At 36.0% G+C, this 26,147-nt stretch overlaps 1 protein-coding gene across 5 annotated transcripts in view; it reads right to left on the bottom strand.

The window, feature by feature from the left end:
* The window catches only part of LOC105240235 (C-type mannose receptor 2-like), a 100,876-nt gene extending 74,940 nt beyond the window's left edge, over positions 1–25,936 (bottom strand). For 4 of the 5 annotated variants that reach the window (XM_034645231.1, XM_034645227.1, XM_034645230.1 and 1 more), the window contains exons 1-4: positions 25,722–25,936; positions 22,889–23,002; positions 17,011–17,195; positions 11,348–11,451 (exon numbers count right to left, since the gene is read on the bottom strand). In XM_034645231.1, coding sequence (XP_034501122.1) covers positions 11,348–11,451; positions 17,011–17,195; positions 22,889–23,002; positions 25,722–25,782 — 464 coding nt within the window. In that variant the 5' untranslated portion in view covers positions 25,783–25,936. Of the gene's footprint in view, positions 1–11,347; positions 11,452–17,010; positions 17,196–22,888; positions 23,003–23,541; positions 23,579–25,678 lie in introns of all 5 variants that reach the window. The other variant, XM_034645228.1, reaches the window with a different exon arrangement.
* Between the last annotated feature and the right edge of the window lie 211 nt (positions 25,937–26,147).

Below are 26,147 nucleotides of genomic sequence, written 5' to 3'. Positions count from 1 at the left end.
TTATCTCTCCATCAATTCTGAACGACAGCCTTGCTGGATAAAGGATCTTTGGCTGCATGTTCTTCTCAGATAGAGCTTTGAAAATACCCTGCCAACCCTTCCCAGCCTGCCAGGTCTCTGTAGACAGATCTGACATTATTCTGATATTTTTCCCTCTGTACATAAGGATTTTCTTCCCCCTGACTGCTTTCAATACCATATCCTTGGAACTAATATTTGCGAATTGCACTATGACGTGACGTGGTGTGGGTCTGTTCTCATCGACCTTGGGAGGGGTCCTTTCTGCTTCTTGGACACGAATGCTTGTTTCCTTTGCCAGATTAGGGAAGTTCTCAGCTACAGTTTGTTCAAATATCTCTTCTAGACCTCTCTCTTTCTCCACCCCCTTGGGGATGCTGATGATTCTGACATTGGAATGTTTCATTGAGTCAGTAATCTCTCATAATCTACATTCTTGAGATTGGATTTTTTTGAGGCAAATTTCTGTTTTAACTTTCTCTTCTACCATCCATCCTCCAATTCACTGATTCGTTCTTCTGCCTCATTTACCCTGGACATCAGAACATCTAGTTTTGACTGCATTTGATTCATAGCATTTTTAATTTCTGCCAGATTCACTCTCAATTCCGCCCTTAGAGATTCTATATTCTCGTTAATATTTTCGTTAATACTTTTTTCAAGTCTACACATCATCTTGATCATTATTACTCTGAACTCCATTTCTGATAATTTGGTTATATCCATATCCATCAGTTCTGTGGCAGAGGCCACAGACTCATTTTCTTTTCTTTGCTGGGAGGGGATTTCTCCTCCACATTCTGATGAGGGGAGGTTGCGGGGATGCCCAGAGCCCAAATTATTCACCAGGACCCAGGCAGTGTGCACTTGTTTTATAGGGACCTTAGGGATGTGGGCTTCTTGATTTTTCAGCCTGCCTTCTGGGGAAGGTGCCTGCCTCGCTGATACTCAGGCAACCCTGTTTGCGTAGAGTTGCCCTGTCCCCTGTGAGGGGGGATGGGGATGGGCACAACGTGAGCTGGTATTTCCAGACTTTTGTTCTCTGGTTGCTTTCCCAGCATTTTTCTGTGACTCTTCTGAGAGTCAGAGCAGCAGTAGCCGTATCCTAACCTCTATCTCAGAACAGAGAGATCGCAGTCTGCTCTCCACTGAGCTCTTCTAGCCAGTCTAACTCTGTTTCCATCAGTGCTGCTAAAAACCTTGCAGTGTCCCGGGTTGTGCGCCCCACAGCCTCTCTCCCGGCCCTCACTTCCAGGGCCGGAATGTCTCTGTCCTTTGAGCTTCTAACAACACCCGCCCCCGGTTCCCAAGCCCAATCCTGAGCTCCCTGTTTCAGTGAGGTTCGTGCACACTCCAGAGCTCCGGTTTTCAGTCTGGTCGCACGCACACTCCTGAGCTCTCGGTTTTAGTCTAGTTCGAGTGAGCACTCCAGAGCTCTGGTTTTCAGTTTGGACGCGCTCGCGTTCTCACGGTCTCAGTCTACTCTCTCGCAGGTGCTGGTCTGCGAGTTCAGCCCGCTCCCCAGTGCAAGTGGCTGCTGCCTGAGCGCATCAGCTCCCTCCCCGTTCCGTTTATCTTCCAATATCTGTGCATGGATTCATGGCTCCCTGCTTTGTACCTCAATATTCAGCCCTGGAGATGTTCATTTGTAGAGATCCAGATGTATCTTCCTACGTCTCAGGCTGATTCTGTGGGTGTTCAGGATGGTCTGGTAGATATCCAGCTCGACTCGGACCAGCTGAGAAAGGGGTCCCCTACTGCTCCGCCATCTTTTCTCTGCCTTGCAGAAAGTGGTTGCTTTATTGTTCATAGAGTTCCTGCTACTCTTTGCTTTGTTCTCCAGTTGCGTTCGTAGGTATTCAGAATGGTTTGGTAGCTCTCTCACTGAATTCCTGGGACTAGACGAACTTTAGGTCTCCTGCCCCTCCACCATCTTGGAATGAAAGTCCTCATAATTTTTTGTATTATTGTGATGCTGGTTGTTATTTCTCTTCTTTCATTTCTGATTTTATATATTTTAGTTTTCTTTCTTTCTTTCTTTCTTTCTTTCTTTCTTTCTTTCTTTCTTTTCTTTCTCTCCTTCCCCTCGCCCTCCTCCTCCCCCTCCTACACCCCCTCTTTCCCCTTTTACTTCTTCTTCTTCTGCTTCTGATGCTTCTTCAGATTAGTCTGGTTAACAGTTTATGAATTTTTTTGATCTTCTCAAAGAGTAAGCTCATGCTTTCATTGATTTGTTCTATCATTTTTTAAGTCTCTATTTCATTTATTTTTGCTCTAATCTTTATTATTTCCTTCCTTCTACTAGATTTGGGCTTTGTGTGTTCTTTTTCTACCTTATTTAGGTATTAAGTTAGGTTGTTTGAGATTCTTCTTGCTTCTTGAGGTAGGCCTGAATTGCTATAACTTTCCTTCTTAGAATAGCTTTTGCTGCATCACAAAGATTTTGGATTGTTGCTTTCATTTTCATTTATCTCTACAGAATTTCTCCTTTCCTCTTTAATTTCAAGGTTGACCCATTCATTGATTAGTATCATGTTATTTAACCTTCATGTATTTGTATTCTTTCCAGATTTTTTTCTAATGGTTGGTTTCTTGTTTCATAGCATTATGGTCAGAAAAAATGCATGATGGTTTCAGTCTTTTTTAATTTATTGAGACCTGTCTTGTGACCTAATATGTGATCTATTCTGGAGAATGTTCCGTGTGTACTGGAAAAAAATGTGTATTCTGCTGTTTTGGGTTGGAATGTTCCTAATATATATGTTAGATCCATCTAGTCCAATGTGTAACTCAATGCCAATGTTCCATGGGTGATTCTCTCTCTCTCTTTTTTTTTTTTAAGATTTTATTTATTTCTTTGTCAGAGAGAGAGAGAGCACAATCAGGGGGAGTGGCAGGCAGAGGGAGAAGCAGGCTCCCCACTGAGCAAGGAGCCTGATGTGGGACTAAATCCTAGGACCCTGGGATCATGACCTGAGCCAAAGGCAGATGCTTAACTGACTGAGCCACCCAGGCATCCCTCTGGGTGATTTTCTGTGTGGATGATCAATCCATTCATGTAGGTGGGATGTTAAAGTTCCCTATTATTATTATATTACTATTGATTTCTTCCTTTATGTTTGTTAACAGGTGCTTTATGTGTCTGAGTGCTTCCCTGTTGGGGGCATAAATATTTACAATTATATTTTCTTACTGGATTGTGCTTTTTATGATTATGTAGTGCCATTCTTTGTCTCTTGGTACAGTCTTTGTTTTAAAGTCTATTTTTCCAATATAAGTACTGTTACCCAGCTTTCTTTTTGCTTTCATTTGCATGATAAATGTTTTTCCATCCTCTCACTTTCAATCTGCATGTGTCTTTAGGTTTGAAATGAGTCTCTTGTAGGCAACATATAAATGAATCTTGCTTTTTTATCCATTTTGTCACCCTATGTCTTTTTATTGGAATGTTTATTCCACTTACATTCAAAGTGATTTTTGAAAGGTATGTACTTATTGCCATTTTGTTGCATGTTTTAGGATTGTTTTGTAGTTTTCTGTTCTTTTCTTCTTTTGCTCTCTTTCTTGTGGCTTGATGGCCTTCTTTAGGGATATGCTTAAATTCATTTCTCTTTATTTTTGCATATCTAATACAGGTTTTTTGATTTGTGGCTACAATTAGGTTTGTATATAACATCTTCTGTATACACTAGTCTATTTTAATTTGGAGGTTGCTTGTTTGAACCCATTCTAAAATCACTAAATTTTTACTCCACTTCTCCCCACATTTTAGGTTCATGGTGACATCCTTTTATTTTGTGAATCCCTTGGCTGATCATTACAGATATATTTAATTTTACTGCTTTTGTGCTTTAACTTCCATACTGGTTTTATAAATGATTAATCTACTACTTTTATTATGTTTGTATGTATCTGTGAAATATTTTCCTTTCCTATTTTTCTTATTTCTCCTTATGTTCTTTCCTTTTCACTCAAAGAATACCCTTTAATTTAAGGCTGGTTTAGTGGTGATGAATTCCTTTAACTTTTGTTTGTTTAGGAAACTCTTGACCTCTGCTTCTTTCTCAATGATAGCCTTGTTGGAAGGATAATTTTCATTACAGATTTTTTCCATTTAGCACTTTCAATATATCATGCCACTCCTTTGTGCCCTGCAAAGTTTCTGCTAAAAAATCAGCTGATAGCCTCATGGGGTTTCCATTGTATGTTACTCAGTTTTTTGTTTTGCTTTGTTTTTTGTTTTTCTCTTGCAGCTTTATTTATTTATTTATTAGAGAGGGAGAGAGAGAATGAGAGAGAGAAAGAGAGAGAGATGGGGTGGAGGGGAAGAGGGAGAATGAAAGAGAGAATCTTAAGCAGGCTCCACACCCAGCACAGAGCCCAGTGTGGGTTTTGATCCGACGACCCTGAGATTGTTACCTGAGCCAAAATCAAGAGATGGATGCTTGAAGGACTGAGCCACCCAGGCACCCCATTTTCTTGCTCCTTTTAAAATTCTCTCTTTATCACTACCTTTTGCCATTTTAATTATCATGTGTCTTAGTGTGGACCTCCTTGGGTTGATTTTTTGGGGGAGTTTCCTGTGTCTCCTGGATCTGCATGGTTATTGCCTTCCCCAGATTAGGGAAGTTTTCAGCTACTATTTCTTCAAATAAATTTCAGCCTCTGTTTTTTTGCTCTCTTCTCCTTCTGGGATCCCAATACTGCAAATGTTACTATGCTTTTTGGTGTCACTGAGCTCCCTTAAACTATTCTCATTTTTTATTATTCTTTTTTGTTTTTCTGTTTCATTTGGCTTCTTTCCATTACTCCATTTCCCAGCTCACTTATATATTCTTCTGTTTCATCTAGTCTAATATTTATTCCCTCAAGTGAATTTTTAATTTCAGTTATTGTTTTATCTCTAGTTGGTTAGTTTTATATTTTCTATCTCTTTGATTAGGGTTTCACTGGACCTTCCACCCTTTCCTGAAGTCTAGTGAGTATCTTTATAACCATTTCTTTGAATTCTCTGGCATATTGCTTATCTCCATTTTGTTTAACTCTTTGGCTGTAATTTTGTCCTGTTCTTTCATTTGGGACATATTCCTCAGTCTCCTCATTTTGTCTAACTATCTGTGTCTGTTTCTATGTGTTAAGAAAGTCAGCAACATTTCCTGCTCTTGAAAATAGTGGCCTTATGAAGAAGTCCAGTAGTGCCCTGTATGCAATGATCCCTGTGCATCAGAACTTGATGCTCCAGGGGTGTCTCCTAAGTGTGCTGTGTGTGCCCTACTGTTGTGATTGAGATATGTTTGCCTTCAGGCCAGTTGTCTTCAATGGCTCTCTTTGCCTGTTATGGACAGTGTTTGGTCTCTGTGATGTTAAGGGGCCAGACTGGGTCTTCCTTTAGCTTGAATTGGGTCAGACCAGATGCCCACTCTCAGCTCACTTGCCAAAACTGTGGTCACACTGAACTGCAGGGTGCTCTTTCTGTATTGTCCCCTGAGAGGCTTTCATTGGTGGGTGAAGCCTGCAGTCAGACTAGATGTCTGTTAGGGTTGCAGTGACCCCAAACTGCTGGAGTCTCTCTTTGTACTGTGCCTTGTAAAGTTTTTGTTAGTTGGTGGAAACAGCAGTCAAATCAGATGTCTACCCCAGCCTATTGCTGGGGCAGCAGTTGACCCGATATATGTGGTTATCTTCCCCTCTACCCAAGGGAAAAGTCTCTCTTAAGTGGTGCTTGCCACTCTTGGGGCTGCTTACACAATACCACACTTGTTGTTCAGTTTTGGATAGACTCCTGCCAAGTGGGCTTGTTGAATGGAATGGATATGCAGGAGAGCCAGAGTTAGGCTTCACAGTGTTAGCAAGGTAGGTTGTTAGTCTGCTTGTGGGCAGAGATGCAGAGATGCTTTGGAGGAACTCCTACAGAGAGGGATGGGTTGGGTTGGGCAGTCCAAGGAGAATGCAGGGACAGGGTGTGATGTTAGCAAAGCTAGGTGGGGAGTATTCATTCTGGTTCTTGCAGGTATTGGTGTATTCAGTCTGGAGGGGGGGGACAGAAAAAGTGCCAGTCAGTTCCTTTGTTTTTAGAGAAGTCTCCAAAGATCCTTGCCCTTCCTGTGCTTGTTCTGAGACCAGTAGATACATCTCCTTCCTGAATACTCCTGATACACCTCTCAAACTGCTGCTTCTATGCTGTACCTTGGTGAGGTTGTTTGCTATCCTGGCTCTGTAAGGGTATGGACTCAGTTTCTTATTACTCTAAGGCTTTCCCAGAGCTGAGCCCACTGATTTTTAAGGCTCCCGGTTATAAACTCCACTGATTGTAAAAACTCACAATATTAAGTCCTTCTAGGTTTTTTAAAAGATTTTATTTATTTATTTATTTGAAAGAGAGAGCGAGATCACAGAGGGAGACTGAGAGGGAGAAGCAGACTCTCTGCTCAATTCCAGGACCCTAAGATCATAGCCCGCGTCAAAGGTAGACGCTTAACCAACTGAGCAACACAAGTGTCCCTAATTTTTTCTTTAAACTTTAATGAAAAGTATTATTTATAATAGCCAAACTATAGAAACAGCTTAAGTGTCCATTGATAGATGAATGGATAAAAAAAAGATGTGGTATAGTTAGACAACAGAAAGAAATAAAAGGCATCCAAATCAGCAAGGAAGAAATCAAACTTTCACTATGTGCAGACAACATGATGCTCTATGTAGAAAACCCAAGAGACTCACCAAAAAACTGCTAGAGCTGATAAAAAAAAAATTCAATAAAATTTCGGGATACAAAATCAATGTACAGAAATCTGTTGCATTTCTATACACCAATAATGAAGCAGCAGAAAAAGAAAGCAAGGAATCAACCCCATTTGCAATTACACTAAAAACAATAAGATGGCAAGGAATAAACCTAACCAAAGAGGTAAAAGATCTGTACTCTGAAAACTATAGAACACTTGTGAAAGAAACTGAAGAGCACACAAAGAAATGGAAAAACATTCCATGCTCATAGATTGGAAGAAATATTTTTAAAATGTCTATACTACCCAAAGCAACCTACACATTTAATGCAATCCCTATTAAAATACCACCAGCATTTTTCACAGAGCTAGAACAAACAATCCTAAAATTCGTATGGAACCACAAGACCCCAAATAGCAAAAGCAATCTTGAAAAAGAAAAACAGAACTGAAGGCATCACAATTCTGTGCTTCAAGCTATATTATAATGCCGTAGTTACCAAGACAGTATGGTAGTGGCACAAAAACAGACACATAGATGAATGGAACAGAATAGAAAACCCAGAAATGGACCCTCAACTCTATGGTCAACTAATCTTCAACAAAACAGGGAAGAATATCCAACGGAAAAAAGACAGTCTCTTCAACAAATTGTGTTGGGAACATTGGACAGCAACATGCAAAAGAATGAAACTGGACCTTACTTTCTTATACCATACACAAAAATAAATTCAAAATGGATGAAAGACCTAAATGTGAGACAGGAAACCATCAAAATCCTAGAGGAGAACACAGGCAGCAAATTCTTTGACCTTGGTTGCAGCAACTTATTGCTAGACACATCTCCAAAGGCAAGGGAAACAAAAGCAAAAAATGAACTAGTGGTACTTTGTCAAGATAAAAGTCTTTTCCACAGCAAAGGAAATAATCAACAAAACTAAAAGGCAACCTATGGAATGGGAGAAGATATTTGCAAATGACATGTCAAATAAAGGGCTAGTACCAAAATCTATAAATAACATCAAACTCAGGGACCCTGGGTGGTTCAGTTGGTTAAACATCTGCCTTCAGCTCAGGTCATGATCCCAAAAAAGACATACAAATGGCTAATAGACACATGAAGAAATGCTCAAGATCACTAATCATTGGGAAATACAAATCAAAACCACAATGAGGTACCATCTTACACCAGTTGGCACAGGTAAAATTAACAACACAGGAAACAATAGATGTTAGAGAGGACGTGGAGAAAGGGAAACCCTCTTACACTGTAGGTGGGAATGCCAACTGGTACAGCCACTCTGGAAAGCAGTATGAAGTTTCCTCAAAAAGTTAAAAATAGAACTACCCTACAATCCAGCAATTGCACTACTAGGTATTTACCCAAAGTATACAAAAATACAGATTCGAAGGGGTACATGCACTCCAATGTTTATATCACCATTATCAATAATAGTCAAATTATGGAAAGAGGCCAAAGGTCCATTGACTGATGAATGGATAAAGAAAATGTGGTGTGTGTGTGTGTGTGTGTGTATAAAGAAGATGTGATTTATATATATAATGGAATATTATTCCAGCCATCAAAAAGAATGATATCTTAGCATTTGCAATGACATGGATTGAGCTAGAGGTATTATGCTAAGTGAAATAAGTCAGCCAGAGAACAACAAATACCATATGACTTTACTCTTATATGGCATTTAAGAAACAAACAGATGAGCATAGGGGAAGAAAGAAAATAGATTCTTAAAACAGATGAACATAGGTGAAGGGGAAAAAAAAGAGAGGGAAGCAAATCATAAGACATTCTTAATTATAGAGAACAAACTGAAGGTTTCTGGAGGGGAGGTGGGCAGAGGATGGGGTAAATGGGTGATGAGTATTAAGGAGGGCACTTGTTGTGATGAGGACTGGGTGTTATATGTAAATGATGAATCATTAAATTCTACTACTGAAGCCAATATTATACTATATGTTAACTAACTAGAATTCAAATAAAAACTTGAAACAAACAAACAAAGATGTCATATATACAGTGGAATATTATTCAGCCATAAAAAATGAAACCTTGCCATTTGCAACAACATGGACGAAGCTACAGAGTATAATGTAAACAAAATATGTCGGAGAAAGACAAGTACTGTATAATTTCACTCATATGTAGAATTTAAGAAGCAAAACAAATGAGCAAAGGAAAAAAAGAGAGAGACGAACAGACTCTTAACTATAGAGAATAAACTGATGGTTACCACAGGGGGGGTGGGTTGGAGGGATGGGTGAAAGAGGTGAAGCGGATTAAGAGTACACTTGTCATTTTTTTCCTTTGTTTGTTTGCTTCGAGTTTTTATTTAAATTCTAACTAGTTAACACATAGTGTAATATGAGTAACATTAGAGAAGGTTCTGAGAGTGTAATAGGACTAAGAAGTCAAATAGAAAGAAAACCGCTTCTACTCTTTCAATAAGTAACTCTAAAATAAAAGCTTTTTGTCCTGCACAGGGTTTTGAGAGAAAATTTATAAACTTTATAACAAAATGCCAGCTATATACAAAGAACTTCAGGTTATAGTCATGTCTTTTTTTTAAAGCTTGAAGTTTTAAATTTTTTTAGTTTTTTTTATTTTTTCTGTGCAAAAGGGGATGTTTTGTTTTTGGAGTTCTGGGGTGTTTTTGTGTGTGTTTTGTGTTTCTTTGGGAGGTTGTGTTTTGTTTTGTTTTGTTGTTTTGGGGGTTTTTTGGGGGGGGGTTGTTTTGTTTTGGTTTTTATTTAAGTAGATTCCACACCCAGCAGGGAAACCAAAATGGGGCCTGAGCCCACAGAAATCACCATATAACAAAACTTGGAGAGGATAAAAAAATATTATTTGCAATAAGAAAAAAGAAACAAAAATTTAATGATATAAGGATTATACGAAGATCAGAAAGAACTTTGTCTCTGCGTCTGGGCATATGTGTCTGGTTTGGAACAGATCCACTTCCTCTCTGTGTAATGCCTAGCACTGCTGGCACCTTTGTCATTTAGATAGGCACATTCTCCTCCTCCTCTGATAGGAAAACTGCAATGGAAGAAGCAGAATCAATCAGTTGGCCACCAGATATTTCTCCAAAAGCAGAGGGAATAAGAGGAGAAAATGAGGAGACTAATATTAAATCAGTCTCTAAACATAAGCCTCTAACATGTCATCTCTTTAATACTAAAAATTACCCTCTGAGATATGTATCATCTCTTTCTATGACCAAAACAAAAACAAACAAACCAAAACAACACAATTTCCCAAGATTCTGTACCAAGTAAAACTAGGATTCATAACTAAATTGATGAAAATACAGGGCCCATGCTATTCCCACCTTCTTCACTTTGGGAAAGAGAAGAGGGAAGAAATGCTGCTATATTATAGGTAATTTTGTTGTTGTTCTTGCACCCTGATTTTCTCCTATGGTATTCACCAGCATTTAAATGGCCTGACACAGACATCTGGGTCAGCATTTAGACTATAAGGTTTTTCCTCTGTACTGTGTGAAATTGCTATAGTGTGACATGATTTCCCTATTGTTGAGACATGCTAGTCCTTAGTAAATATATTTTTCACTTCTGTAGTGATGAACAGTTTTCAACAACTGAATAGTTAACAATGTATTTGCTTCTTTAAACAGAGAATTAGATGAAGTGAACATTACTATTTTGGTATTATAGAGGAAGCAGTAAAGGTTAATACTAAATATTTTACAAGCATTCACAATGTGCTAGGCACTGTACATACGGCAGTGTATAAATATTAATTCTAATTCCTAAAACTCAGCATCTGCCTGAGATCAAAAAGCTAGTAGATAAGAACTAGTTTTCAAAACTACCAATGTCCTATCCAGTGCCCTTTGCACCAAATAAAGTGATATTTCCAATGCCGACTACTTTTCATAACCTCATAAAGCAACTTTTCAAAACCTCCTTATGTCCTCAGACAAGAAAACATTCGGCAAAATTGTCTGAATCCAACTCTTCCAGCATTATCCAAAACATTTCCAGTAACATAAAGATCCAATAGACACACGATTGAGATTAAATTTGACAATGCCAAACCGTACTTGTCCCAAATGTTGTAATTATGATCTTATAAACAATGGATGTCATTACCATCCCTCATCCCTGCGTAAATGATTGAAGACTGATGCAGTGATAATTTAATATGGTAATTTAACTTGCATTTATATAAGATTTTAAAGTTTAAGTAGTGCAGCCATGTACATCAAAATCTCTGATTCTCACATCAACCCTGTGAGATCAATCAAGCAAGTTTAATTAATTTTATTGTAGAGGTAAGCAACAGACTTAAAGATAATGTGTAGTTTGCTCAAAGTGAAAGAGTTGGTCAATGACATAGATGAGGTTGTTGTCAAGTTCACCATCTTACCATGCCATGTATGATAGGGTTTGTATTGGTTGGAGGAGCTTTCGAAACCTCTGCAACCTACAATTTTTCACTTTATTCCTTTATAACTCATCTTAAAATAAAATGTTTTAGAGGATATAACTGGAGAACACATTTGGTTTCGTGCAAAGTAAATTCAAATACAAATATTGCTCTCATATTTTTCAGAACTTACCAGCTGGTCCATTCAGTGCCATTTATCCATTTCCATGGTTGGCCTTGTTCTCTGCTGAGCCCAATCCAGTGGTCATAAGGTCCTTTGTACCGCAATAGGAAATTCTTTTAGAAAACAAAGATGATATGCATTTACCTGTCATTATCTTGCCTCTCCCAGAAGAAGTGTTGCTTCTATGCTATTTTTTAAATATTTTATTTATTTGACACAGAGAGAGAGAACACACAAGCAGTAGGTAGTGACAGAGGCAGAGGGAGAAGCAGACTCCCCTCCCCAATGCAGGGCCCCATCCCAGGACCCTGGGATCACTACCTGAGCCAAAGGCAGACACTTAATGGACTGAGCCACCCAGGTGTCTCTCTATACTATATTCTTAACTGCTCTTATAATTTTCTTCTTTTTAATTTTGTATTGTTTGATAATATATAAAGAACAGTTATGCTATAATAGCATACAAACATAAATATTAAAACAGAGAAATTGCTGATAATTTGTTTGCTTTTAAATCAGCATAGTGCCACTTTGTATTAATATTCCACAATTTGTTTATCTATTCTGTTACTGGTTTCCACTAGTATTATTTCAAGTTTGAAGTTATTATGAATGCTATTATGACATTCTTGGCACCTTTCCTGGAATGAATGATCAGGCCACAGTGAATACTTATTGTCAATTTTACCAAATGACACCAAACTCTTTTCTGATGTCATTGTAACAAATTATACTCACACCAGCATTATCGGCCAGTTTTCTGTGCTACACAACCTTGTTAACACTTAGAGTATCTTTTTATGATTACAATTATTAATTTCCATATAATTAAATATATGATTTTCCTTTATGGATTTAATGACTTCTTAGGGAAATTTTTACTCTTTGGAAGTCATAAAGATGATATTTATTTTTGCTTTTCCTTGAGGTATACAGTTGGGATACTGATTTTATTTTATTTATTTTTTTGAAGACTTTATTTATTTATTTGACAGAGAAAGAGACAGCCAGGAGAGAGGGAACAGAAGCAGGGGGAGTGGGAGAGGAAGAAGCAGGCTCCTAGCAGAGGAGCCTGATGTGGGGCTCGATCCCAGAATGCTGGGATCACGCCCTGAGTTGAAGGCAGATGCCTAAGGACTGCGCCACCCAGGCGCCCCGGGATACTGATTTTAGATATTTTTTTCTTTTTTTTCTTTAAGGTATACATTTACAGCTCTAAATTTCCCTCTTAGTATTGCTTCTACCACATATCATAAGTTTTGGTATGTCGTGTTTTCATTTCATTTGTCTCAAAGTATTTTCTTTCTTTTTTTTTGATAACAATTTTTTATTAGGTTATGTTAGTCACCATACAGTACATCCTTAGTTTTTGGTGTAGTGTTCCATGATTCATTATTTGTGTATAACACCCAGTGCACTATGCAATATGTGCCCTCCTTAATACCCATCACCGGCCTATCCCAATCCCCAACCCCCTACCCCTCTGAAACCCTCAGTTTGTTTCCCAGAGCCCATAGTCTCTCATGGTTCATTCCTCCTTCTGTTTACCCCCCCTTCATTCTTCCCTTCCTTCTCCTAACAATCTTCCTGCTATTTCTTATGTTCCATAAATGAGTGAAACCATATAATTTGTCTTTCTCTGATTGACTGATTTCACTTAGCATAATCTCCTCCAGTCCTGTCCATGTTGCTACAAATGTTGGATAATGGTTCTTTCTGATGGCTGAGTAATATTCCATTGTATATATGGACCACATCTTCTTAATCCAATCATCTGTTGAAGGGCATCTCAGCTCCTTCCACAATTTCGCTATTGTGGACAATGCTGCTATGAACATTGGGGTGCATATAGCCCTTCTCTTCACTACGTCTGTATCTTCTAATTTCCCTTGTGATTTCTTTCTCGTTCACTGGATGTTTAACAGTGGGTTGTTTAATTTCGACATATTTGTGAATTTTCCAGTTTTCCTTCTGGAGTTGATTTCTAGTTTCATTCCATGGTGATTGCAAAAAGAACTTTATATGATTTCAATCCTTTCAAATTTATTAACTTGTTTTGTGGCCTATCATATGATCTATCCTGAAAAACATTCCATGTGCATTTGAGAAGAATAGGTATTCTGCTGTTTTTGGAAAGCATGTTCTGCATGTCTTTTAGGTCTAATCGGTTTGTAGAACAGTTCAAGACTTGTATTTCCTCACTGTTCTGTCTGGTTGTTCTACCCATTATTGAAAGTGGAATCATGAAGTCTTCAACTATTATAATAAAACTATCTGTTTCTCATTCCAATTCTGTCAATTGTTCTTTCTTATATTTGGGGGCCATGTTATTATGGTACTATATGTTTATAATTATTAGATCTTCCTGTATCAAAATTTGTATCCTTCTTTGTATCATAAACTTTTCTGTTTTTGTCTATTTCATCCAACAAGGACAAAGTCACACAGTTCTATTTTGATTACTATTTGCATGCAATATCTTTTTCCATCCTTTCACTTTAAACTTCTTTGTGTCCTTACACCTATGGTGAGTCTCTGATAGACAGTAAAATGATGGATCTTGTTTTGCTTTTAGCCAACTGCCAGTCTCCACCTTTTAATCACACAGTTTCATCCATTCTCATTTATTGTGATTACCCATAAAGAAGGACGTACTTCTACCATTTATCTATTTTGGTAAACTTTTTTGTTTTAATTAGGCTCTATGCCCAGCAGGAAATCCATATCTCTTTATTTTTTATATGTCTTATATGTTCTTTATTCTTCAATTCCTCTATTATTGCATTTTTTATTTAGTTGAGTTTTTGTAACTGCCATTTTTATTCCCTCTTTCTTTTTCTGTATATATTTTAGTAATTTTATTATTGGTTACCTTGGGGATTGCAATTAACACCTTAAACTTATAACAACCTAGTTTATAATATGAACTTGGTTTTAATAGTATATAACCATTTTGCTCCTATACATCTCCAACCCCATCTTTATATTATTGTCATAGATTATGTATGTATACATTGTATGCCCATTAACACAGATCTATAATATTGTATTATGAATTCACCTGTTAAATCATATGTGAAAAGAGAGAAGTTACAAACTAAACCAAGAGTATAATAATGCTGGCTTTTATATTTATTTGTGTGATTACCTCTATGAGTGTTCTTTATTATTTTGGCTTTGAGTTACTATCTAATGTACTTTAATTTCAGACTTTATCATTGCTTAAGGATAGGTCTACTGCTAAGAAACTCCCTTAGCTGTTGTTTGTCTAGAAGGATCTTAATTTTTTCCCTATTCTGAAAGATAGTTTTGACAGATACAGAATTCTTTTTTTTTAAAGATTTTATTTATTTATTTGACATAACAGAGAGAGAGCACAAGCAGGGGGAGCAGCAGGCAGAGGGAGAAGCAGACTCCCCACTGAGCAAGGAGCCTAATGTGGGGCTCAATCAATCCCAGGACCCTAGGATCTTGACCTGAGCCAAAGGCAGATGCTTAACCAACTGGTGTCCAGGTGTCCTAACAGATACAGAATTCTTGACTGGAAGGGTTTTTGGAGATTTTTGGGCAGAATTTAAAATATGTCATTCCACTGCTTTCTGGCTTCTATAGTATCTCAGAATAAATCAAATGTTAATCTTACTAGGGATCCCAGGTACCTGACTAGTCCCTTTTCTTGCTGCTTTCAAATTTCTCTCTTTCGGTTTTGACAACTTGACTCTAATTTGTCTCCATGTGGATTTCTTTGAATTTATCTTGCTTAGGAGTTTGTTGAAACTCTTGGACATGCATATTCATCTCCTTCCTCAACTTTGGGAAGCTTTGGGGCATTGTTTCTTTATATATTTCTCCTACTTCTTTTTCTCTTTTCCTTCTGAGATCCCTACTGTGCATTTATTGGTTTGCTTGATGATAATACAGTTCCTTCAGGATCTGTTCATTTATCTTTGTTTTTGTTTGTTTGTTTTTTTTCTTTCTATTCCCAAACAGGGTACTTTCAATTGTCTCATCTTCAAGTTTGCTGATCCTTTCTTCTTCCTATTGAAATATGCTTTTGACTCCTCTAGTAAGTTTTTCATTTCAATTATTGTACTTTAATCTCCAGAATTTCTATTTGGTTCCTTTTAATAATTTCTACCTCTTTATTGATATTCTCATTTTATTTATATATCATTTTCCTGATTTCTTTTACTCTTTCTGTCTATAGTTTTCTTTAGCCCTTTGGCCATATTTAGGACATCTTTGACTAGTATTTCCAATGTCTGGGCTCCCTCAGGGATGGTTTCTGTCAGATATATCTCCCTGTGAATAGCTATGCCTTCATATTCATTTGTATGTTTTGCAATTTCTTTGTTCAGAATTGGACATTACAAATATTTTATTGTGTTAACTCTGGGAATATAATTCTTTTCTTTAGAGATTGTTGAATTTTTATTATTGAGATTTGGAGCCATCTGTTTGTGACTTTTCCTAATAGTTTTTGCAAAATGTGTATTCTTTACTGTGTGTGGTCACTGAAATTTTTATTCCATTATTTCTATGGTCAGCCAGTTACCTGCCAAAGATTTTCTTAAATGCCTGGCTCCCCAAAGGGGAAAAAACAAGTACTGTTTCTTTAAATCCTTTGGAAATCACTTCCATTGGTAGCAGTTGAAGAAAAAAATGGCAGCTCACCTCTGTATCTGCCCCTCAGCAATGAGAAGCAGCACTCAAAAATAACAACACATAACCACAATATTTGAAGAATGATGTTCTTATTGGCCATCCTGGCTCCAGCGAGTTTTATCAGGATCATGACTAGAAGTCTCCATGGCTCCCAGCCATGTTAAGTGTGGGGAATAGTAGCCACTGAGTGGGAAAGCTGAAATTCACTGGGATTAAGTGAAATTTACTAACCTCTTCATTAAGTTATCCCTTGAATGCTGCAAGACTACAGAGTTCCAAATCAGTTACTTGAGAGAGTTTCTGCCAGCTCAATAGTTGTTTAGGTAGAGACTCCAGGAGCTTTCTACTCTGCCATCTTCTCTGACATCATTCCTGCCCGATTCATTTTGAAGCAATGTTAACTTCATACAAATTTAAAATTATGTTTCCCTCTCTAATTTTCTAATTCTATTTGCACAGTTCTTTTTTTTTAAAGATTTTATTTATTTATTTGACACAGAGACAGCCAGTGAGAGAGACAGCCAGTGAGAGAGAGACAAGCAGAGGGAGTGGGAAAGGAAGAAGCAGGCTCCCAGCAGAGGAGCCTGATGTGGGGCTCGATCCCAGGACTCTGGGATCACACCCTGAGCCGAAGGCAGAGGCTTAACAACTGAGCCACCCAGGCGCCCCATATTTGCACAGTTCTTGATCATAAGTCAAAGAAAGCCCTGGCCTGCTCTCTGGCCACCTTCCTGCTATGAATGCTGAGGTACCTGTAGGTGGCCCACTGCAGAATGTAGCGTCTGCTGGTTTTTCTCTCCTTATGTTAAAAAATCAATGTCTAGGGGCGCTTGTGTTCCTTCTCTCGCTGGCTGTCTCTCTCTGTCAAATAAATAAAATCTTTTAAAAAAAAATCAATGTCTAGGCTGGTATCTAAACCTGTATTTTAGACATTCTCACATAGAGTTACATAGCATATTGGAGGGGCCTTTTTTTTTTTTTAATTATAAGTAAAACTATTCTCTTACCAGTTCCTGGGTGGTTTCAACCTGAACAAGATCAGCACCATGTGAGTCACAAAACCTCTGGCTGAACGTCCAATTCTTGATGTCCTCAGAAAAATAGAAACATTTTCTTTGGAAACCAATCCAGCTTTCTGGGCATGCAGCTTCAAGACACTCTGATGATATCTTATGCAGTTTTTTTCCAGTTACTAAAAATAAAAACAGCTTGCTTTTATATTTTCCTCTCTATATATTAACAAGTGCTTTTAATACTTTTTTCAATAGTCATGTGAAATACTAAATGTATTATCCTTATTTTTCAAATGAGGAATAGAATTCTGAAAGTCATTGTGTATATTACACAGGAAATGTCAAAGCTAAGATTCAACTAATGCTTTAGTTAGTGGATGAATTAAAAAAGAATTAATAATGCCTTAAACTCTTGACTATATACCTGTCTACTTGGATTTCAACAATGTTACTTTTCCTTAAAATATTAGGTACATCAATAACAACATTTTATCAGCCTTAGAGAACAGATAGTTCAAAAGCCCTAGATGCTCTCTTAAATAAAATGAGGGGCAGGGTATAGATACCTTTTGTGAATAAAGTTTCTTGAGATGAAATGGTTGGATACATGTCTAAATAGTCCCATGAGGATAAAAGGGGTAGTTTTACACTGAGCTTTCTTCTACTAAGGAACTTCCTTCTGCTAAGGAAATTTTGTCAGGCTTTCTATATTTTGAAGCTGCCAATACTCCATTGGACAGGATTTTTCTCATACACTTCAGGTATAACCAGGAGAGATTCTCTCTCCAAGGAGGATTCAGAGCATGGAAAGTCTTCAGATGGTATTTATTGATCTGCTAGTAGCTGACTTTTCCACTTCTATGACCATTATCTCCTATTCACAGCTTCTTTATTAAGTAATGTTAATTTAAATCTCTATTTTTGCTTCACCAATGTATATTTTATTTTTGGTTATAGAATGGCAAGAATAGTTCATTCTCTATGGAATCATAAAAATATTTGAAAAATAAATAAGGATCCCCTGGATCATGGAATATTCCAAGTGTTATTGACTCTAGGATTTGTAAGCAGCACTTGAAGACCTTGTTAGGATATTGCCTCTGGTTGTAATAATAGCAGGGTGGGTTTTAGGTTATTAATCAGGTTAGGGTGGAGGTTTAGAGGAATATTCTTATAGTTTTCCACATCAAAACTTGATTTACATTGGATACAGTGCAAGCATGTTCTAAGCTATAAGGGCATCCACAATAGTTAAATTGCTTCCAGGGTATGCAATCCAAGAAAGAATGTGTTGTCTGGGAAAACTAGCTATATCTTCCCAAACAGTGGGGGCTGGAAGATGCTAGAGTATCTGGACAAGAAGACCACAATACTTCTATGCCTGCACTATTATACAGCCAGTTAGTAGCTTTGATATTCTCTCACTTCTCTCTCTCTCTCCCCATCTGATTTGCTTGTATTCATGAAAGCATGTGTGTTATAGAAGTAAAATATATCTTTGTCCTGAAAGCCCAATTTTGTCCCTGAAAACCACAATGAGTTATCACCTCACACTTGTTAAAATGACTATTTTTAAAAAGACAAAAGACAATCAGTGCTGGCAAGAATGTAGAGAAAAGGGAACTGTTGCACACTGTTCATAAGAATGTAAATTGCAACAGCCATTATGGAAAACAGTATGAAGGTTTCTCAAAAAATTTAAAATAGAACTACCTTATGATCTAGTAACCCTGCTTCTGGGTATATATCCAAAAGAAAGGAAATCACTATCTTAAAGAAATATCTGCATTCCCCTATTCATTGTAGAATTATTCAAAATATCCAAGATACATAAATAATACTCAACCTTTAAAGTGAAAGCAATCCTGCCATTTGTGACAACTTGGATAAGTCTGGACAACACTGTGCTAAGTCAAATAAATCAGATGCAGAAATACAAGCACTGAATGATCTTACTTTATATATGGAACATAAAATAAGTCAAAATCATAGAAGAAAAGAGCAGAATGGTGGTTGCTAGGAATAGGAAGTGGGAGAAATGCTGAGGTTTTAGGCAAGGTGTACCAAGTTTCAGTCATGCAAGAAGAATAAGTTCTGGATATATAATGTACACAATGTGACTATAGTTAACAATGCTGTATTATATACTTAAAATTTGCTAAGAGGGTAGATCTTAAGTGTTCTTGACAACAGAAAGGTAACTGTGAAGTGATGGATATGTTGATTAGTTTATGGTGATTATTTCACATGTATACAGATATCAAAGCATCAAGTTATACACCTTAAACATACACAATTTTTAATTATACCTCAATGAATTGGGGGAGGGGTGCAGAGATTAAACATCATGACTAAGTGAAATTAATCCCAGAATGCAAGGATTGTTCAATACACAAAAGTCAATTAACCTTGTATAGCATAGCAATAGAAAAAGGTCAAAAAACAAAACAAAAAAACTGATCATCTAAATTGATGCAGAAAAACCACTAGACAAAATTTAATACCTTTTCATTAAAAGAAGATAAATACACACAAAAATATTAGGAATAGAAGGAAATTCCCTTAATATGATAAAGTCCATATATGAAAAACCTGCAGTTAACATATTCACTAGTGAAATATTGAAATCTTTTCACCTAAGCTTTAATACTTAGCTAATCTTAATACCAATTATATTACCTTAATATAAGGACAAGACAAGGATGCCCACTTTCACCACTTCTGTGCAACATAGTATTGGAAGTTTTAGCCAGAACAATTCATCAAGAAAAATATATATATATAAGACACCCAGATTAGAAAATGAGAAATAAAATTATCTCCATTCACTAACAACATGATCCTATATGTAGAAATCCCTAAAAATTCCACCAAAAATATTTTAAAACTAATAAACAAATTCAGTAAAGTTGCAGGATACAAAATCAACCCAGAAAAAAACAGTTCTATCTATACACATCAGCAATGAACAATGCAAAATGAAATTAAGAAAACAGTTCCATTATTACAGCATCAGAAAGGATAACATAATTAGGAATAAACCTCACAAAGGAGACTAAAGACTGGTACACTGAAAACTATAAAACAATGCTAAAGGAAATTAAAGGAGACACAAATAAATGGAAAGACATCTGATGGTCATAGATAAGACTTATCATTGTTAAAATGACAATACTTTCCAAAGAGATCTATAGATTGATGCTATCTTTATCAAAAGCCCAATGATATGTTTGCAGAAATAGAAAAATTCATTATAAAAATCATTTGGAATCTTAAGGGACTCCGAATATCCAAAACAATCTTGAATAAAAAGAAAAAAAAGTCGAAGAACCTACACTTTTTGACATTAAAACTTACTAAAAAGTACAGTTACCAAAAAAGTATGGTCTTGGCATAAAGACAGATATACAGACCAATGAAGAAAGAGTCCAGAAATAAACTGTTGCATATGTGGTCAAATGGTTCTTGACAAGGGTACCAAGACCTTTCAATGGGAAAAGGATAGTGTTGTCAACAAATGGCTTGTGAAACCGGATATCCACATTCAAAGGAATAAAGTTGGACCGTTACCATAAACCATATATAAAAATTTACTTAAAATGGATCAAAGACCTTAAACCTAAGAGCTAGAACTATAAAACCCTTAGAAGAAAACATACTGGAGAAAGTACATTACATTGGATTTGGCAATGATTTCTTGGATATGACAAGCAAAACACAGGCAACAAAGAAAGAATAGATAAACTGGATCATATAAATAAAAAATTTCTGTGTCTCAAAGGACATCATCAACAGAGTGAAAAGACAACCCATGGAATGGAAGGAAATATTTTAAAATCTTGAATTCTTACAACTAAATAGCAAAAAACAACCCAATTAAAAAAATGGGCAAAGAATTTCAACAGTCATTTCTCCAAAGAAGATATGCAAATTGCTAAATAATACATGAAAAAAAATGCTCAACCTCACTAATCAATTATTAGGGAAATGCAAACCCAAATCACAAGTAGACAAAATTTCATTCCCACTAGTGTGGTAATTATAAAAACAAGGAAAATAAAGCACAAGGATGTAGAAAAACTGGAACTACTGTGTGTTGCTGGTGGAAACGTAAAATGGTGAAACCACTGTGGAAACAGTTTGATGTTTCCTCAAAAAGTTGAACATGGAATTAGCATATAACCCAGCAATTCCACTTCTACATACAGACCCCCAAAAACTGAAAGCAGACTCAGATATGTATACACCAATATTCACAGCAGCATTATTCACAATATTACCAAAAGGTGAAACAACATGAATGTCCATCAACAGATGAATGGATAAATAATTCATCATTTGTACTTGTACTGGGATATTTTTCAGCTTTAAAAAGCCATGAAAATCTAATATAGCTACAAAATGGAGACCTTTAAAACATTATGCTAAATGAAATAAGTCAAACATACAAACATTGCATGATTCCACTCATAGGGGTATCTAGAAAAGGTAAATTCATAAAGATAAAATTAGAATAATGGTTACCAGGGCTAAGGCAAGGAGGCAATGGGAATTTATAGTTTAAGTGCTACAGAGTATCTGCCGGGATGATGAAAAAGTTCTAGAACTGAATAGTGGTTATGGTTGGATAATACTGTGAATGTATTTAATGCAACTGAATAGCACACTTAAAAACAGTTAAAATGGTAACTTTCATATTATGTATATTTTACCACAATTCAAAAAATAAAAGAAAAATAAGCACTCCCACAAAATGTAAAACACAGAAGGAAGATCCGGAAGGATACAGTCAGTACAGCAGATTATGGGAAGATTTTAAATTTCTTTTTCTTCTCATTCCATAATAATCTAATAGAACCTGAGCAAATTCACATTTCCCAGATTCCTTCTCATTTCTGTGTGACTTTCTTACTACATTTCTACAAATGAAACTTGAGTGAAAGGGCTGTATGCCATTTCTGTCCTAGACATTAAAAGACTGAGCATCCCTCTTCAATGCACCCTTTTCCTTTCTTTTGGGAAACCCAGCTTGACAGTGACATCTTACAGAAGCCAATGACATCACAGAGAGTGATGGAAAATAGCGGCCCCACAGTCCTATACACACATGATAGGATTATTGAAAGGCCAAAGAGGTCTATGTTTTGTAAACCACCACGTATTTGTCTTCTCTTCTTTCTAATATCATCTCAGCCTATATCCTCATTAATATATTGTGTAAAAATTACTGAATTCTTGACCAATATTTAAGCATAAACACAATTTCATAAATCAAACACATTCAGCTCCTACAGTCCTATTTTGGTGTGTTCTCCATTAGGACTACACACAATACCTTTGAAGTAATTTTAATTGAAAATGTAATTTCAATTATATTGTACACCTGAAACTAATATAATGTTAGATGTCAATTATAGTTCATTTTTCATATATCCTTAATCCAAAGAAAAAATTTTAAAGAAGAAAATGTAATTTGAGACTAAACTGTATATATGAAATATATAAAGTATATAAATATGCGTTTGTAAATAAAATATATGAGTATATAAATATATATGTGTGTGTATATATATATATCTCAAAACTACATGATAAAAGGCCTAGCAATAATATAAATCAAAGCACAATATGATTGGCACCTGGGTTCTACCATATACAGACTTTTGTCCTTCTAGTAAGCTTGCAATAATATGACCTCTGTATTTACACAATTAAAATCTAAGACCCCACTTACAAGGTAATTGGAATTTAACTCAATTAGTGAAATTAAAACAAAATTAGGAAGTGTAAAGAACAGGAAAATTATCAATAAGTCCTTTCTTCTTTTGGAAAGTGGACTTCTCTAGATGAACAAAGATGACAATTCACTTACCTAACAAACTCACAATCACTCCAACCACTATAAGTGCCAGACATATGGCTGCTAGAAAAATTAAGCCTCCATTCAGGGTAATGTTACTAGAATATTTCCTTGGATGCAGGTAATCTGGAAAAAAATATTGAAAACATGTTTTTGTTTTGTTTACATTAAATGCAGAACAGACATCAGACTAGTAGAAACATTAACATCAAAATGTTACTCCCACTTCATTCCTCTCCACTAGAGGGGGCAATTGGCCTGTCATTTTGTGAATTTACAATTTTTCTCCCTGGAGTTTGTTCACAGAAATTAAAATTGATCTTAACACATAACCCATGAACAGCTTTGCACCCCTCCCAAAAGCTAAATACAAATCTCATTAAACTTCCAGATCCAGCTACCAATTTAATAGAAATACATAGAGAGAGAATCATGTCAATTAAACAACAGGAATGAAATAAACAAACTCCAGACTGTTGGAAATTCTACATAATAAATTATGTTGAATCTTAAAGAAAAAACTGAAATGCAAATTTTAAAAAGCAATAATGGGGGACTCTTTTGATTAAAAGGGACTTAAAAGGCTTTTTTCTTTTTTTAAAGTCAAACTTAAAGTGAGAAAATGATCCTCATACAAGTCAATTTAGTGTGATTCGAGAGAATACCTGGAGGTCTTCTGAGCTGGATAGCAATCTTCTTTCTCTGACAAAGACAGCATTTAACAAGGATGCTTAACTTAGAACAATTCATTAAGTTGTATATTTGTTTTGTACAGTTTTCTACATTTGCCTTGTATCTCAAAACATCCTACATTATCTAAAACCTCTTGTAAATTGTGTCATTGGAACCCTCTTCTCACTATATCTCTTGGCTACCACACACACTTTTAGCTACTTCATCTGGAGATATTCTTGGCTAAACAGGCATATTTCTCTCTAACATTCTATCCACACTAGAAAGCTTTTCATTAAAATTTACCAGATTGACCGCTGGCTGATGCACATGCAGGAGAGATATGAATAACACTACAACGGGTCCAAAAAGCGACCTGACATTCGAATCAAAGCCTACAGAACGCCTGAACCTAGACAGAGTAATTGCTTGCTAAAACCAAAAACATTAAGATACTCCAAAAATTTAAATAAAGTCAAAAGTCTCACAAAAAATTCGTTCAAAATCTCCAGAATACAGTCCAAAATTACTCAGCATATGAATAACCATGGAAACTTCAACTTCCATAGGAAAAGACAATCAAGAGAAGCCAATGCTGAGATGATACAGATGTTGGAATGACCTGACATATACTTAAAGCAGCTGTTATAGAAATACTCAAAATACCAAAGGAATAAAGAGATAAATGAAGTCATTTAACAATAATTAGAAATCATCTTTTCCTCATCAGAACTGCCTTCTCTCTAAATTGATTACTACCTCTACCAAAGACAAAAATATTTTTTTCAGTCCCAAATTATGACACTTCGGTTTTCCCCAGCTGCTACAAAATACTTTTTCTTACTTATTAAATCATATAAAGCCACAAATACAAGTGTTTTTTTTTAAGTTTTGAGCTTCATATAAATACATAATATATGAGATTATATATGTATATTTACATATTTTCTTTTTACTATGCATCCAATGTAAGATAATTCCATTTGAATGCTCCACTGTTTTTCCTTTGACCTCTGTTTATGTTTTTTATTTGTTAAGAAAACTCTTTATTTTACCTTTTCTTTACTTTTTCTTTCTTTCCTATGAGCTTTCATGATAGATTTTATACCTTATTTATTTATTTATTTATTTTTAAAGATTTTATTTATTTATTTATTTGAGAGAGAGAGAGTCCACGAGCTGGAGGAAGGGGCAGAGGAAGAAGGAGAAGCAGGCTCCTCCCTGAGCAGGGAGTCTGATGGGGATTGATCCCAGAACACTGAGGTCATGCATGACCTTAGCCTAAGGCAAACACTTAACCGACTAAGCCACTCCGTGCCCCCTTTTTACCTTGTTTAATAATGATAATACCTTGTGTCTATATAACACTTTCAACTGTGTATTTGTTCCTTTCAGTGAAATTAATTTTAATAATAAACAATAAGTGTATAATAAATAATTTATATTAATATTAATAATAATAAATAATTTTAATCAATGAGAAATAATTTAAAATTAATAATAAATAAAATTAATATTTAATATTAACATTGTTATACAATAATACTAATAAATACTTTATAATAAATAATGAATTTATTTATTTTAGAGAGAGAGTTGGGGGAAGGACAGAGAAAGATAGAGTCTTAAGCAGAGTCCACACAGAACCTGGAGCCCAACATGGAGCTCCATCTCATGGCTCTGAGATAATGACCTGAGCCAAAATCAAGAGTTGGGTGCTTAACCAACTGCACCACCCAGGCACCCCTCAGTGAAATTAATTTTTATTAATGCTTATTAATTTTTAATTTCATCATTAGTTTATTTTAAATTTTAATATTCACTAGCTGGTTGATGAATTATTATTAATAATATTAATAAAATATTAGTATATGTTTCAGTGATAGTAATTTTTAAATATTTCTTCTCAATCATAAATTTAACCTCACCCCATTCTCTTACATCTTTCTCTAATAGTTCTCACTCCTTAGTTGTTAGGACAAGTCACTTAAGTATCTGCATATTTTTACACAAATTATAAACTAATTTATAACCTCTAGCACTCCATCTCTCATCCTTGAAAACTCTTTAAAAGACTGTTAACCATTTTCCCTGTGCAGAAACTGGATCCCATCACTGCTATAATCTTACCACCTCCGTTCCCACATTCATGACATATAGTCCAGCTTCTTACTTGAGGTTTCCCGCAAATCAACTGGTACAAAGTCTTTCTCTAGTCGATTGCTCTCATGCATTTTGTGCCCAGTTTTTACAGGACAGCTCACTCAGTCGGCTGTTTCAGCTCCAGAATGTGAAAAAACAAGAGAAGGAGTTCACATTCTGGTTAGAACTTCCTCTAACTGAAACTTCGGCTTCAGTTTTACATGCTTCAACAGGAAGAGAACGACAGAAAACAACTTGCTGCAGCAAATGACTCCTAGTTCTCAGCATAAACGTGGTATCTCTCAACTTGTATTACCATCAGCAGAAGTAAATATCAATTTTGAGGCTTATACTTTTTGCATTTCTTCATGATTTTGTTGTCAAAGAGGACAGAAAGTAAACCTTGATAAATTTCACATTGTCTTGAAATTCCTACACAGATGGCAGAACTAATAAC

The sequence above is a fragment of the Ailuropoda melanoleuca genome, chromosome 16 (assembly GCF_002007445.2).
Source record: "Ailuropoda melanoleuca isolate Jingjing chromosome 16, ASM200744v2, whole genome shotgun sequence".
In the NCBI taxonomy this organism is placed as follows: domain Eukaryota; kingdom Metazoa; phylum Chordata; class Mammalia; order Carnivora; family Ursidae; genus Ailuropoda; species Ailuropoda melanoleuca.
This window is presented reverse-complemented; position numbering and strand designations above follow the sequence as displayed.